The sequence below is a fragment of the Xyrauchen texanus genome, chromosome 2 (genome assembly GCF_025860055.1).
Source record: "Xyrauchen texanus isolate HMW12.3.18 chromosome 2, RBS_HiC_50CHRs, whole genome shotgun sequence".
Classification (NCBI taxonomy): domain Eukaryota; kingdom Metazoa; phylum Chordata; class Actinopteri; order Cypriniformes; family Catostomidae; genus Xyrauchen; species Xyrauchen texanus.
The window spans coordinates 23,090,284-23,104,873 of record NC_068277.1 but is presented as its reverse complement, the minus strand read 5'-3'; the positions used below and the strand labels follow the sequence as shown (position 1 = coordinate 23,104,873).

The 14,590-nt window shown below is 37.8% G+C and overlaps 1 protein-coding gene across 7 annotated transcripts in view; it reads right to left on the bottom strand.

The window, feature by feature from the left end:
• LOC127656276 (serine/threonine-protein kinase MARK2-like) overlaps positions 1-14,590 on the bottom strand; it is a 91,087-nt gene that overhangs the window by 21,032 nt on the left and 55,465 nt on the right. For 6 of the 7 annotated variants that reach the window (XM_052144522.1, XM_052144528.1, XM_052144549.1 and 3 more), the window contains exons 10-15: positions 11,867-11,966; positions 11,533-11,645; positions 11,294-11,432; positions 11,058-11,197; positions 7,456-7,544; positions 3,222-3,368 (exon numbers count right to left, since the gene is read on the bottom strand). In XM_052144522.1, coding sequence (XP_052000482.1) covers positions 3,222-3,368; positions 7,456-7,544; positions 11,058-11,197; positions 11,294-11,432; positions 11,533-11,645; positions 11,867-11,966 — 728 coding nt within the window. The remainder of the gene's footprint in view (positions 1-3,221; positions 3,369-7,455; positions 7,545-11,057; positions 11,198-11,293; positions 11,433-11,532; positions 11,646-11,866; positions 11,967-14,590) is intronic. The other variant, XM_052144565.1, reaches the window with a different exon arrangement.

The following is a 14,590-nucleotide window of genomic DNA, read 5'->3' as shown; positions in this document are numbered from 1 at the left end:
GGTCAGAAGTTTACATCCACTAAGTTAACTGTGCCATTAAGCAGCTTGAAAAATTCCAGAACATTATGTCATGCTTTTAGACAATTAGCCAGTTAGATTCTGATAGGAGGTGTACTGAATTGTAGGTGTACCTGTGGATGTGTTTTAAGGCCTACTTTCAAACTCAGTGCCTCTTTGCTTAACATCATGGGAAAATCTAAAGAAATCAGCCAAAACCTCAGAAAAAAATTAATTGTGGATCTCCACAAGTCTGCTTCATCCTTGGGAGCAATTTACAAATGCAGAAGTATAGTACAGAAGTATAAACACTATGGGACCATGCAGCCATCATAGGAGGAGATGCATTCTGTCTCCCAGAGATTAACTTAGTTTGGTGCGAAAAGTGCTAATCAATCCCAGAAAAACAGCAAAGGACCTTGTGAAAATGCTAGAGGAAACAGGTAGACAAGAATCTATATCCACAGTAATACAAGCCCTATTTCGACATAACCTGAAAGGCTGGTCAGCAAGAAAGAAGCCACTGCTCCAAAACCACCATAAAGCCAGACTACAATTTGCAAGTGGACATGGGGACAAAGATCTTAATTTTTGGAGAAATTTCCTCTGGTCTGATGAAACAAAAATTTAAATGTTTGGCCATAATGACCATCATTATGTTTGGAGGAAAAAGGCTGAAGCTTGCAAGCCGAAGATCATCATCCCAACCGTGAAGCATGGGGGTGGCAGCATCAGGTTGTGGGGTGCTTTGCTGCAGCAGGGACTTGTACACTTCACAAAATAGATGGCATCATGAGGAAGGAAAATTATGTGGAAGCAACATCTCAAGACATCAGCCAGGAAGTTAAAACTCGGTCTTCCAAATGGACAATGACCCCAAGCATACCCGCAAAGTTGTAGCAAAATGGCTTAAGTCAAGGTATTGGAGTGGCCATCACAAAGCCCTGACCTCAATCAGATTTGTGGGCAGCGTGTGCGAGCAAGGAGGCCTACAAACCTGACTGAGTTAAAACAGTTCTGTCTGGAGGAATGGGCCAAATTTCCAGCAACTTATTGTGAGAAGCTTGTGGAAGGCTACCCAAAATGTTTGACTCAAATTAAACAATTTAAAAGGCAATGCTACCAAATACTAACAAAGTGTATGTAAACTTCTGACCCACTGGAAAGGTGATGAAAGAAATAAAAGCTGAAATAAATAATTCTCTCTACAATTATTCTGACATTTCACATTTTTAAAATAAATTAGTGATCCTAACTGACCTAAGACAGGGAATGTTTTCTACGAATGAATGTCAGGAATTGTGAAAAACTAGGTTTAAATGTATTTGGCAAGGGGTGTGTAAACTTCTGACTTCAACCGTATATATGGCTCTTGCACAGAGACACGATTTCACTCTAGAGGGGAAATGGTACACAGGGGGCAGGGAAGCACATAGGAGTGAGAGAAGCAATGTAAAAGAGCAGCAGTACCTTCTCTCAATGGTCCTCAACCACGCTCGGAAGAGCCTCAGTTCACTGCATGCAACAGACCAGCCATTCACTTACAGCAGCACTAGCAGGCCAACTCAAACCATTCACACTCCACACTGCCCTAGCTGCAGTGCTGCAGTTGATGGTGTGGTCAGTGTTAAGTGTGAATATTGTTAATTTCAGGCTTCTTGTCTTTAATTGATAACGACATTAGAGAGAAGACAGGAAATTATGGTGAGAGGAGGATGAAACATGACTGAGAAATGAAGCGAGTCGAACTCCATAAACGTGGGTTAGGACAAGGCACCAACATGCATGTGCTCAGTTAAAAGGATTGTTCATAATGAAAATAATTTACTCATTTACTTTGTTCCAAACCAGTATGACTTTCTTCAATGGAAAAAGTACACGTTAGACAGAATGCAAGAAACTGACAGCCTCAGTCATCTTTCACTTTCATTGTATGGAAAAAATCCTTCAAGATTTCTCCTTGTGTTCCATGAAAGTTAATCATATGTGTTTGGAATAACATGAGGGTGAGTAAATGATGACACCATTTACCTTTTGTTTTTAGAAATAGCCCCTGGAGGAGCCATTTGGTGATATAGTGAAGTGGGGCCCATGTATTATTAGCAGTGGGATATTATCTGTAACTTTGGTGATACAGTAGAACCATGCTTATACAAGTGGAAATCATGGCTGTAACGCTTCAAGGGGGACAAACGTGCAGAGAGGCCCACAACAACTCCTAAATATTGATGTAAAGGACCCAGAGCAATATGCAGTCAGCATATTAAACTTTCTGGTCATGTCCCTGATGGTAAGGTTAACTAAGCAACTACACAACATCAATGTCCCCATTCCCAAGGGTCAGATAGCAGCATCCATCTCCCCTCTTAAAAAGTGCAGTGACAATTCATTAAAATTATTCATTAATAACAAATATTATTATGTCATATCTCTGTCCTTAAAATGCCTGCTGTAAAGACCAATATATACAAGCATGAATTTACGTTTTGGTCCAGTCTCATTTATAATGGTTATTGCATTGTCTTTCCAGTGCAGCTGGTTGACCAAGTCAATCCTGCTGTTTAAAAGAACAGCTTACTTGAACATTTTGCCATTATTTAAGTCACCCTTATGTAAGTGCCTCACTGTATCCCAGATTTTTGCTTTTTTTGATTGAGTCAAAATCAAAAAAAAGTCAACAAATGCTGTTGATTGATCTTGAATTGAGCTCGGAATATTCCTTTAAACTTTATTCACTGCCACTGTACTTAAAACGGACAGAGATATTAATAATAAAAAAAATCTCTTTTTGTGGTCTGCATAAGAAAAAAAGTCATACAGGGTTGGAATTACACGAATAATAGCAACATTTTCATCACTAAGCGGGCCAAAAAGCCAGATGAGAATGCCAGCACACCAGTGCTCTATGCTGTGGACCACCATCCAAAATACAACATACAGTATGTTAGTCTTATAAGCAGGGATATACAAAATTTGTCTTAGTTTTGTAGAACAATCATCTTCCTGTGTTGATTCTCTGTAGACTAATGTCACACCTTGACTTTCTGAAAGCACTTTTCCTGCCAAGAAAACCAACTTTAGGGATGCAAGAGCCCCCATTTACCCATCTTTACACCCCCCATAATGTTATAGTTAACAGATTTTATCACTTTATATGACACTGTTCAGTAGTTGGCATGATGTGTTTCCTGTTTGTTTCTCTCTGTGGTGGCATGGGGACTTGCCTGGGCCGTTGTGTGTGCAGGTCTGCGGGGTAGGGATGGGCGGAGGTGGAGAGGGACTTGTGATGGCGGGTGCGTGAGGAAGAGGAGGATGAAGAGAGCACGGGGCCGGCCGAGGCTGTGGAGGCACGGGACCCGGGGATGCTCAGGCTGAGGGGAGAGAGAGAGAGAGAGAGAGAGTGGACAGTGTCCCCTCCGCTCACACACACAAACCGACACACACATCGATAAAAGTGTGTATGTATGTGTGGAGGCGGTGAAGGAGGGAGAAGCACTCCATTAGAATACACTTTAGCACAATTTAGAATGAGTCTCAAAGAAAGACAACTAGACATTACTCAGACAGACAGACAGATGATAGATAGATAGATGAAATACAAACACAAATGAGAACATGTGTCTCCATCTAAAGGGAGAAAAAGTGGTGAGTGGTGAGAGAGAGAGAGGAAAAGGAGAGAAAGGAAAAGGAGAGAGAGGTCAAACAGAGTGCTGATTTCACAGAAAAGCACAAAAGAAACACAAACACACACCCACAAGCCACTATGCAGGGATTAGTTGAGCTTGTGGTGAAGAAATAACATGCTATCACCTTGCTATGTGGCAGAGAGAGGCTAAGCCTATTACAGATGACTACAGCAACCTTACAACAGAGTTAATGGTGCTTTTTTCCCCATCACAAGCTACTCTAATCCATTTAAAGCTATACATACATACACACTCTCACAAAAATAAAAAAAAATAAAAAACCTCACACATATGCACAGTGAATACAGAAGAAAAACAAAGAGTGTTCAAAGACAAACTAAACAAGAGAGAGAGAGAGAGCAAGAGTGAGAGAGAGAGAGAGAGAGAGAGAGAGAGAGATGTGAAAGGAGGAGGGATTTGTGTGGAATATTTAACCTGAAACACTGCTGAATGCCTTCAGATAAGCTCATGAGAAAACAAGCAAATAAAAAAAAATAACGTACAGCAGCATTAAGAGGACAAAAGGTTAGAACTCTTAACTCATAGTCACTAACACGTTTATTGCCTTACAAAGCCAAACACAGTAACTTCAACACTGAAACTGAGAAAAACGGCTTCAGAGTTTTTTTTATTGTCAAGCCAAATGTGGATTATATATTAGTCATAATTTATTTTCTCTGAATATGAGCACAGCCTTACACAATTAACAGTTACTGCATTTGGCCTTTGCAGGGCAGTATAGACAGAAAACCACAGCAGTACAGCACAGTTAAAGGCTTGTTCACTCTTAAGTCCGATGTGATTGAATGACATAGAATGACGATTCCACTTATGACTCTTAACATCAAATATATTCACATGAGTCAAACTTTCGTCATTCTCTCAAAAAATTTACTTTGATCATTGTGACTCAATATTACTACAAATACAAGTGATTCCTTTTTTTTCAATGACCGACACTGATGCAGATATTTAGAGAGCAGCATGTCAGATAAATGCAACACAGTTTAATGATGGTAAATTAGATTGAAGACAATTTTTTAATGATTTCAACAAACCCTTATTTATCACAATATTAACCTAAAATTCACAACAAAAATTATTTGAAAACAAAACATTTTTTGTTAGTGGTACTAAATGTTTTAAATTTAGATGAACTGTTTGTGAAAAGTCTTTCATTACTATGAAACAAACCCTTAAGGCTTTATTTCTACCATTAGGTGTAACTCGAAAATTCAGCCTATTATTATTAAAAACAACTTTTGAATGTGTATTATTAAATTATTAACAAAGAGAAAGATTTAAACATAGTAGTAATTTTTCGAAAGTGGATATTATGAAATGTTTTTGAGCTGTCAAAATTCCATATCCAAAGTGGATAGACACAGCCTGCTGGTCGATTCATATTTTCGAGGATAAGTATTTAAGAGATTTAATGCGCATTGAAAAGAATTTGCAACCTCTGGGGAGACCAGTTCTTTCAATTAATCAACCTTCCACTTACTTGCAATGGAGCTATTTTACTGCACTTCTATATTTATACTGTGGAAAGCTTTGTTTGGAAAATATTATTTTTGTATTGTTTTCTTTCCTAAGGAGGAAATAAATGCATTTTTACAGAAAAAGAAGTATATATAAAGTCAAATTTCATCACTTTGCATTTATGTTAATCGACTGACAGCAATATTTTAAAACAATGAATGCAGCTTTTCAAGGATTATTAACAAGTGAATGGGAAAGTTTTGTTTATTGGTATATTAAATAAATTATTCAATAATTTCACAAATAAATTGGTACATTTAATTATTTTTTGAATTAATAATTTATAGATTTTTAATTATTTTTTTTTAGTTCTTTCATACTCCATACTAATATCAGTCTATTACTAGTAAATTTACACCAAGTCTACCAATTTCAAGAAAGTAACAGTGTATCTTAAATACACAAACATCTCTTTGCATCAAAACATCAGTCATTTTGACAAAATATTGCTACAAATACAAAAGCTGTGGACCAATATGTGTTTTTTGGCCATTGGCCGTTGTTGATGCAGGATAGCCAATATCTGATTTATATAGTACAATTTAATAATTATGTGAAATGAGACACGAGACAATTTTTTTTAAAAACAAAACCCTATGTAACACAATCCTTAAAAATGGCTTAAAAAAATATTTGAAAAAAATATTGAAAACTATACATTTATTAGGCTCTTGATATATTTTGGAATTGAGAAGGGGAAACTACAACATCTGTTAATTGGTCAAACAAGCATGATCATTGGTTGATGCAGATAATTTTATAATAGGCAAATATTGCCCAATTAATCAGTCTGGCCAATATATCTGTCTATCACTAGTGAATACACACTAACTAGTGCCCCAAAAGTGCACCAAAATCTTTATTTACCTTTATCAGTGATGTTTTTGGAACATTTTTGGAATTTGTATACTAGTGACAATGCAAATTTTGTATGCTTATATACAACATACAACCACATCACAAAATTGTTGATATCTGACAAATGATGTAATGCTATGCATTGCAATATGATAATTCAGACTTGGTGCAAAAAAGTAGATAGAGGGTTCCCGTAGCTCAACTGATAAAAGAGTCTGCCAATGCATAAATATAAATTGAATATAAATGGTTTCATTTTTAAATCTTGTCATCCATGTGTTTCATACCTAAAATTTGGACTTGGTGTGAACAGGCCTTTTTCGTGACCAATGGGATAGGGTTTTCTACACTGGAATCAGCACTTGTCTCGACAAAGCAAAATGCACATTTAAGGAGTTCGAATTCACACACATCTGTCCCATATAAGTTTATGCAAAAATTAATGCAATTTATACTACTTGTATCATTATATAACTCATGACCATAATTAAAGCACTATAGTCAGTACAGTCATGATAGTTTGTAAGCTTATGGTCAACATTCTACAAAGCAGCCTTAAAATAGATCATCTTTGTACAACATGACTCCAGTAGAAAGATCTATCTCTGCATTTAAAAAGACACGACAAGCATATTGTTATGTATAATGGATAGCCATTACACAATCCACTTAAATGTGTGGAATGTAAGCATATGCATGTATCCTGAGTGTGTGAATGCTGGAGAAGGAGGAGTTATGATGGATGAATGGATGGAGGGTTAATTTGAAGGACCAGGGGAAGTGATGACTAACTTCTGGTGAGTGGCAATTACAAGGTGGATTTGGTTAGAGATTGGGGATAGTGGAGAGTTATTTGAGGCCAAGATGTATAGTGCATGAGGCTATTAGTCTTATGCCAGGAAGAACAGCACTATACATGTGTGTGTATCTGTGTGTTGAGTTTATGCCATTTAAGGCGTTTAAAAGGGGATTGATTTTTGATCATGTATTTAAATTTGTTTGTGTGTGAGTTTGAATGAGATGGTACTCTATAAATCAAAAAGGCGACACTAATCTGACCGAAATCCAGGGTGACGTGTGCCAATCTGGCAAACTCTGCCTTTCCAGGAATCAAAAGCTGCCAGCCAGGACTCCAAGGCTATACAGGTAATGGCCAACAGCACAGAGCAAGTGAAGGAAGTAGATTAACTGTGTGTGTGTATATGTGTATGTGGTTGCATGAGGGTGTAAATAAAAGAAAACTGGTGATTGACTTTATTAGTGATCAACTCATCTAGAAGAATGAACTGTGCCTGTATGTGTGAGGTTTCCGTACTTATAAGATCTACAATTTTACAACAAATTCCAGATTTGCATGTGTGTTTGGATGTACCTGTCCTTGCCGTTCTGGACTCCCAGAGTTGCTCTCTCAGAGAGGGGGGATGTTCTACTGCGGCTTGTGCCCGTGGACAGGATACTATTCTGAAATCAAAACACACACAGATTCCTACAATGTTATAATCAACAGAAATTAGAGTATCAAACTACACCGATCAGCCACAACATTAAAACTACCTGCCTAATATTGTGTAGGTCCCCCTCATGTCACCAAAAGAGCACCAACCCGCATCTCAGAATAGCATTCTGATAAGATATTCTTCTCACCACAATTGTACAGAGCAGTTATCTGAGTTACCGTAGACCGTGTCAGTTCAAACCAGTCTGGCCATTCTCCGTTGACCTCTCATCAACTAAGCATTTCAGTCCACAGAACTGCCACTTACCGGATATTTTTTGTTTTGGCACCATTTGGAGTAAATTCTAGAGACTGTTGTGCGTAAAAATCCCAGAGGATCAGCAGATACAGAGATACTTAAACCAGCCCATCTGACACCAACAATAATGCCAAATCAGTCCAAATCATTGAGATCACATTTTTCCCCATTCTGATGGTTGATGTGAACATAAACTGAAGCTCCTGCCATGTATCTACATGATTTTATGCACTGCTGCCACATGACTGGCTGATAAGATAATCACATGGATGATTGTTGGTGCCAGACGGGTTGGTTTGAGTATTTACGTAACTGCTGATATGCTGGGATCTCTAATTTGATGTGTTTCTTAGCGGGAGTTTACATATGACCATTTCTTGTTTTCAAAACAGCTAGATGGAGTGTAAAGAAAGCATTTTAATTATTTTAAAAAGATGGACTAATTTTAACTTTAAGAAACAGGGTTTTAGAAACACATTCCTCATACTGGGACGCTTAAAAAACAAGGGGAATGGCCAAAGACATCTTTCTGAATTTGCATGGCTGTAGCAGCGATGATTTTCAAAGCATTTCCAAGAGGGTGTTACTGTGAATTCTGCCTAACAGCTAAAGCAAAGCACGGTCAAGCATGCTCATTAAAGCATTGTCGCTAGAAATATAAGAACTCCTTTTTGTTTTTTTTTATTTTGCTCCATTTACAATGATACTGAAGTCGCAATGGGCCGTTAAAAAAAATTAAAAAAATAAATAAAAAATAAAGGGACATTTTGATCAAAATTTTGACTGTTTTTTTAACTTTCTATCAAAAAAAATACAAAAATTCTCAGCTTTCAAAATATATCAATGTTATCATGAAATTCAAACTATAAATGTTGTTATTATGCTCTTTTTTGTAAAATCACAAATCACTGTAGCCGCTCTCAATTTAAACGGAGCACTATGTAGATTAGTGTTTCTCCGATGATCAGCCCTCTTCTTTACAAAAAATAGCAAGGAAAAACACATGAATGAACATACAATTCAACTGGCTATGATGATCATCTCACATGTAATTGGTGAATTACTGTTTCAGTTGTGCGAAGACTTTAACAACTTTTACCTAACAGTACATTTACCTCAGGAAAGTTTTCCAATGTCCATAGTTAGATAGATCTCAATCAATAGCTCTGAGGTGTATGTGCGTGTGTGCAGGTGCATGCCTAAGTGTAAATACATGGATATGTTTTAAGCACTGTGTGTTTTGTGAGTCTGCATTGATGTTATAAAGCCATTGAATGAATTAATATCCACATGTGTGCACTGAAAATGCAATTGCAGTGTCCCTGCTTTATATTTTTCTACTTAAACGTTGACTAAACTAACTTGAATAATCCTTACAATTCTGTCAAAGTCTGAAAACTGGAATTGTTTGGAATAATGTCTGTTTTATCAAAAACAAAATTTTATGACAGCCATCATTTAAATGATTATATCTTGACAATGGTTTGGTATTGAAACATAAAAAAAAAGAGCTGAGACCTTCCTTTTTATTTGTGTATAAATCTAACGACCCACCTTGTGAATAAATCTTCTGAATAAATCTTCACTGGGGAAAAATCTAGATAAACGTGTAAACCTCGCTAAATCAACTACTTGGCTGTTGGACGTCTGGCTGACCCACCCTTAATTAGCAAACACCTCATATGGCCAGAAAAACCCACTATGAAGCCTTGGCGAATGTTTAATTACAAACTTAAAACAAACATTGTCCATTACTCAAGGTGTGAAAATGTTTGCTCTGTCAAAAGATTGTGGTAAAAAGCAAAGCGGCAAAAAAGAGCTACACCTAGCACTTGGTACAGGGCCAGTATTTGTACTTTGTTTTTAAGAATAAAAGAAAAAACTTAGCAATAGACTTTATGCAAATACAGAAATTCCAGATTTGATTTGATACTGTATGTTGTCTAACCCAAAATAGCAGTCTCTCGCATTTTCACAGAAATAAGCAGAAGCCATGAGTACTGGCCGTGCCAAAAATCTCTCTGTTGGAGAGTGCACTTCAATACTGTGCAAGCCCTCCCAGCCATCTGCTACTCAACAAATACCATGTGGCAGGTGACCGGCTCTCCAGTGCATCCCTGTGTGACTGAGAACAGAAGCAGTAGTTAAGATGTTTAAAAACTAGCCTGCCATTAAGTCAAGAAGCTTCTTCCATCCATAATGTAATTACATGTTCTTTGAAATCACATCATGTCTTAAAGGAGTTTCCCCAAATTCCAATTATTAGTACTGTTGACAAACTCAAGTTCCCTAACATCAGGGTCAAAAAATAACGCTCACCAAAGACCAAATGTGACTTGGCTTTAGCGAGTAAATAAAGGTCAGTTACTAACCACTGGCCAGTAACTTACCTAAAACATGGCTTTAACTGAATTTCAAGAATGATAACCTGACTCAGGGTGATGAACAATACAACTGTCTACTAAAGAAAACATTATCATCAGTGTTTAGAATGCCATCAACAGATATGGGTTTAATTTATATATTTCATTATATCAAATAATTTATCTGTCATATTAACCTATTAAATAAATTACACTTAATTTCCCAAAATGCACTAATTTACCCCAAAGTCTTCAAAATAAGTAAAAGAAAAACTTGAACAAAATGTTAAGTTAATAATAAATCAAATTTAAGTATATGCCTTTCCCAAATGTGCTGTTTACATTACATATTTCATACATTTATTTTTGCTATTTTTTTTTAACTGTGCCACTAATTCTGGAGCTGGCATTATATCTTCAACTCTGATAATCATGTTTATAAATAGTTATGATTATTATATTATATTATATGATTCTTTTTTATGTCAATGTTTATCATTATAAAGTTCAACTTTTAATACTTTTGAAAGAACTGAACTTAGTTTAGAATAATATTTCCAGTCAGTTGAGAAGAAATATGTTCTAAATATATAAGGGAATATATAGGCATAATTAGTAAAAAATGTATGATGTTTTTATTTATGTTTTCTTGCAAATTCCTCTGTTGTGAGACTGTGTTGAATTGCTATGAATTGTCATTTAGTAAATTCCTCTTCCTGTCATCCTAATTCAAATTCAGCAACTTGAGGGGTGTAGCCAATCCCATTCAAATTTCAAGTCCTAAATGGAGCTTAATATACAGCTTATAGCAAAGAGAATGATTAATCAACCTTCATCATACACATACACACACTTACAGTGGAGGGTGTGGAGCTCTTTTTTCGTTCACTGGATATGACAGGACTGGGAGGAACTTTGGTGGAGCTACTTGAACCTTTCTTCCCAGTATCCTCCACTGCATGCTTGTTTTCTCCCTGAGGCCTTTTCGAGTATGAGCCTGTGGGATAAGGAAGGATCAACAAGAAAGAGAGACCGTTATGATGCAGTCTGTTAACAAGCAGACATTATTCTTAAAACCTGCCAATCAACTCACTCTGATCTGTCGACCTTCTGACCGGTTTCTGAGTGGATGACACACTGCGCTGTACCTTATGAGGCGTAGAGGAGACATTACTGTTTGTGAGATCACTTCCTGGGTGTGGTTTTAGTGACAAGTTGACACCCTCGTCAAGCTGCGAGTCAGAATTTTCAAAGACTTGTGAGTACATAAGAGCTTTATCATCATTAAATTTAGCCAGCAGTGCTTATGTGGATGTGAATGTATGTGTGTACCTCTGAATTCCTATAGCCGAGCAGCAGGTAAGTTGCCATGATTTCATTGTATTTTTGGTTGATGAAGGAGTCCTGAATCTCTTCTTGAAAGAAACCCATCTGGAGCATTATATCTGAGTGGGACACATTTACTTAGTTAAATGGGGACATACCAGAGACTTCCATTGTTTTATACAAGGCTAATTATAACTAACCCTGCACATAAAATAAAACCTTTTGCATTTTTAGAATTTTAAAAAACAGCATTTGCTTAATGTATTGATTTTCCAATATAATATTGGTTTTGCATTGCCTAATGCCTGAATTATTTTAAATGTGCGAGTGTCACAAACACCTGTTCTCTTGGGGTCTTTGTAGTCAGGCTTGGGTTCGATGAAGGGCTTCAGCTCTTCATCCTCGTGACCCACATTCATCCAGCGATCCTTCATGATCTGCTGCTGAGCCAAAAGCAAGAAAAAGAGAGAGAGAGTAGGAGAGATTACAAGGACAAATCTAAACTTCCTGGTGAGGCAAAGTGGTTAAAGATTTGAGATAATAAGGGCAAGATTGTAGATTTGAATTCTGCAAGAGGAAATTTCGTCTTTGAAAAACGCCATTAACCCCTAGCTGCTCCAGGGTGGACTATCTCTGTAATAATAAATGCACTGTAAAGGCCTTTATGTTATGAATAAACACCAAAAAACTGCTTAAACAACAAGACTTCATGTTTAAAACCTGGTTTGATGCAGCCATATCACCCTGGAGCTCTAGACTGGTTACCCACTGAAGCTAAGCAGGCTTGACCCTAGGGTTGGGAACCGATTCCTTGTTCAGAACCGGTTCCATTCTTTAGTTTTATTTATAATTTTTTTAATCCTCTTTTTCTCCCAAATGTTTGGAACGCCCAATTCGCACTACTTACTAGGTCCTCGTCCGGGTGGACAAGTGTCAGTTTCCTCCGCCTCTGAGACCGTCAATCCACACATCTTAACACGTAGCTCGCTGTGCATGACACCGCGGAGACTCACATGTGGAGGCTCATGCTACTCTCCGTGATCCACGCAGAACTTAACACACATCCTACTGAGAGTGAGAACCACTTAATGGCGACCACGAGGAGGTTACCCCATGTGAACCGGGACAATTTGGTTGCTTAGGAGACCTTGCTGGAGTCACTCAGCACACCCTGGATTCAAACTCACGACTCCAGGGTTTTCAGCGTCAATACTCGCCAAGACACCCAGGCCCACTACCGGTTCCATTCTTTAAAAAAATACCGGAATCGTATGATCTTTGTGACTTTCAGTTCAGTTTACGGTTCTCCAGCGTGCAATTTTCCGCCAATGTGGCTAGAACAACATCCTCAAATGCTCTGACAGTGTTTCTAGCAGCACATCTCTACAGAAGCGCTTCGCTCTACTGACTCTACAGCATAAAAACACACAGTTCTACCAGTGTATTTAATTCCCAATCGAACGAGTCTGAGCCGGCTCTTTTCACAGTGCGAAACATATGCGCGTCCTCTACAGTTTGATTCCCGATAGAACTATTCTAATGAGCCAGTTCTTTTGAATCTACAGTGCAAAACATACAGTGCTTCCAGTATAAAAAGTCGAAAAGTGAAAATTAAATAAGAACTGTTGAAGTCTCACAAGCCTGAAGTACAACATTAGGCTACATGACAGTCAAAACTGTCTCTGGAACTGTAACTGTTTATTTAATGATGACCTGTGCCTCTATTAACCCATTATTACTAGGGGTTCACTATCATGGAAAGATATATTTCATTCAGATATCAAGTTATAATTAAATAATTGTTCGTTATTTATGTTAGAGGCACTAAGTACAATGCATTCAGAAAGTATTCAGACCTCCTAATTTGTTCATGTTAAAGCATTTTTCTTAAATGCTTTAAATGATTATAATTATATTTTTTTCACATTAATCTACTGACAAAGCAAAAAACTGATTTTTGATATATTTGCAAATGTATTAAAAAGAAAAAAATGACTCTTTGCTATGACACTTGAAATTTAGCTCAGGTGCATCCCATTTCTCTGGATCATCTTTGAGATGTTTCTACACTTTAATGGAGTCCACCTGTGGCAAATTCAATTGATTGATCATGATTTCGCAAGGCAGACACATAAGGTCTCACAGCTGAAATATGCATATCAGATAAAAAAAACAAGCCATGAGCTCAAAGGAACTGCCTGCAGAGCTCAGAGACAGGATTGTGTCGAGGCACAGTGTGGCGGTGGGGGCGAGGTCGAGCATTTGTCCGGAGAGAAAGTGGTAAAGATACACACCTGAGCGCTATAATGTCTAACACCTGTTTCTGATTTCAGTAAGCACTGCGTAGAGCAATAAAAGGATAGACCACGCCAGAGACAAGGAGAGAGAGAGACTGGCATGCATGTTCTGTGTGTGGTTTTTCGTTGGGTTTTTCCCTGTCGCCGGTGCCCTATATATCTCTTCACTCTTCCCCTAAAGTGTCTGAACCCGCTCTCAGCAGGTGCGGATGTAACGCCTGGGCTGGCCTGCTGGAATTGTGGGTAACCCGAGCATTTCCAGAACCAATGTCCCCTGATGGAGCTGGGAACATTGGGCTGCCCCATCGAGCCGGAGTGTAAAGAATACCGGTGAGTGTCAAGGGGAGTACACAACAAGCCTTGGTGCATAAGTAAAAGGGTGAAGGTGTGGTGTGGTGTGTACATGAGGATATTCACAATTATCCTGTAGTGTCACTCATCATTAAATTTCGGGGGCAAAATCAGTGGTTAGTACCCACCTCACCAATCCACTAATTTTGGGAAATAATTGGCTAGAATGTATGACTCTATTCAAGGGAATATGTGTGGATGTGTCCTATGAGAAAATTATTAGATGTGAGATGCCTTGATGGGGAGGCTCCGGCCCCTCCTGTTCTTCAGAGGATTTCCTGAAGGGGACTTCTCTCTGGAGCAGTCAAGAGACGAAACATTTAGGCATGCCTTTGACCAAGTGAAAGTTATTGATGGTCAAGAGCTCCAGACAAACATTGCACTTTCATATTGTTATTTTGCTATTATAAAAGAAT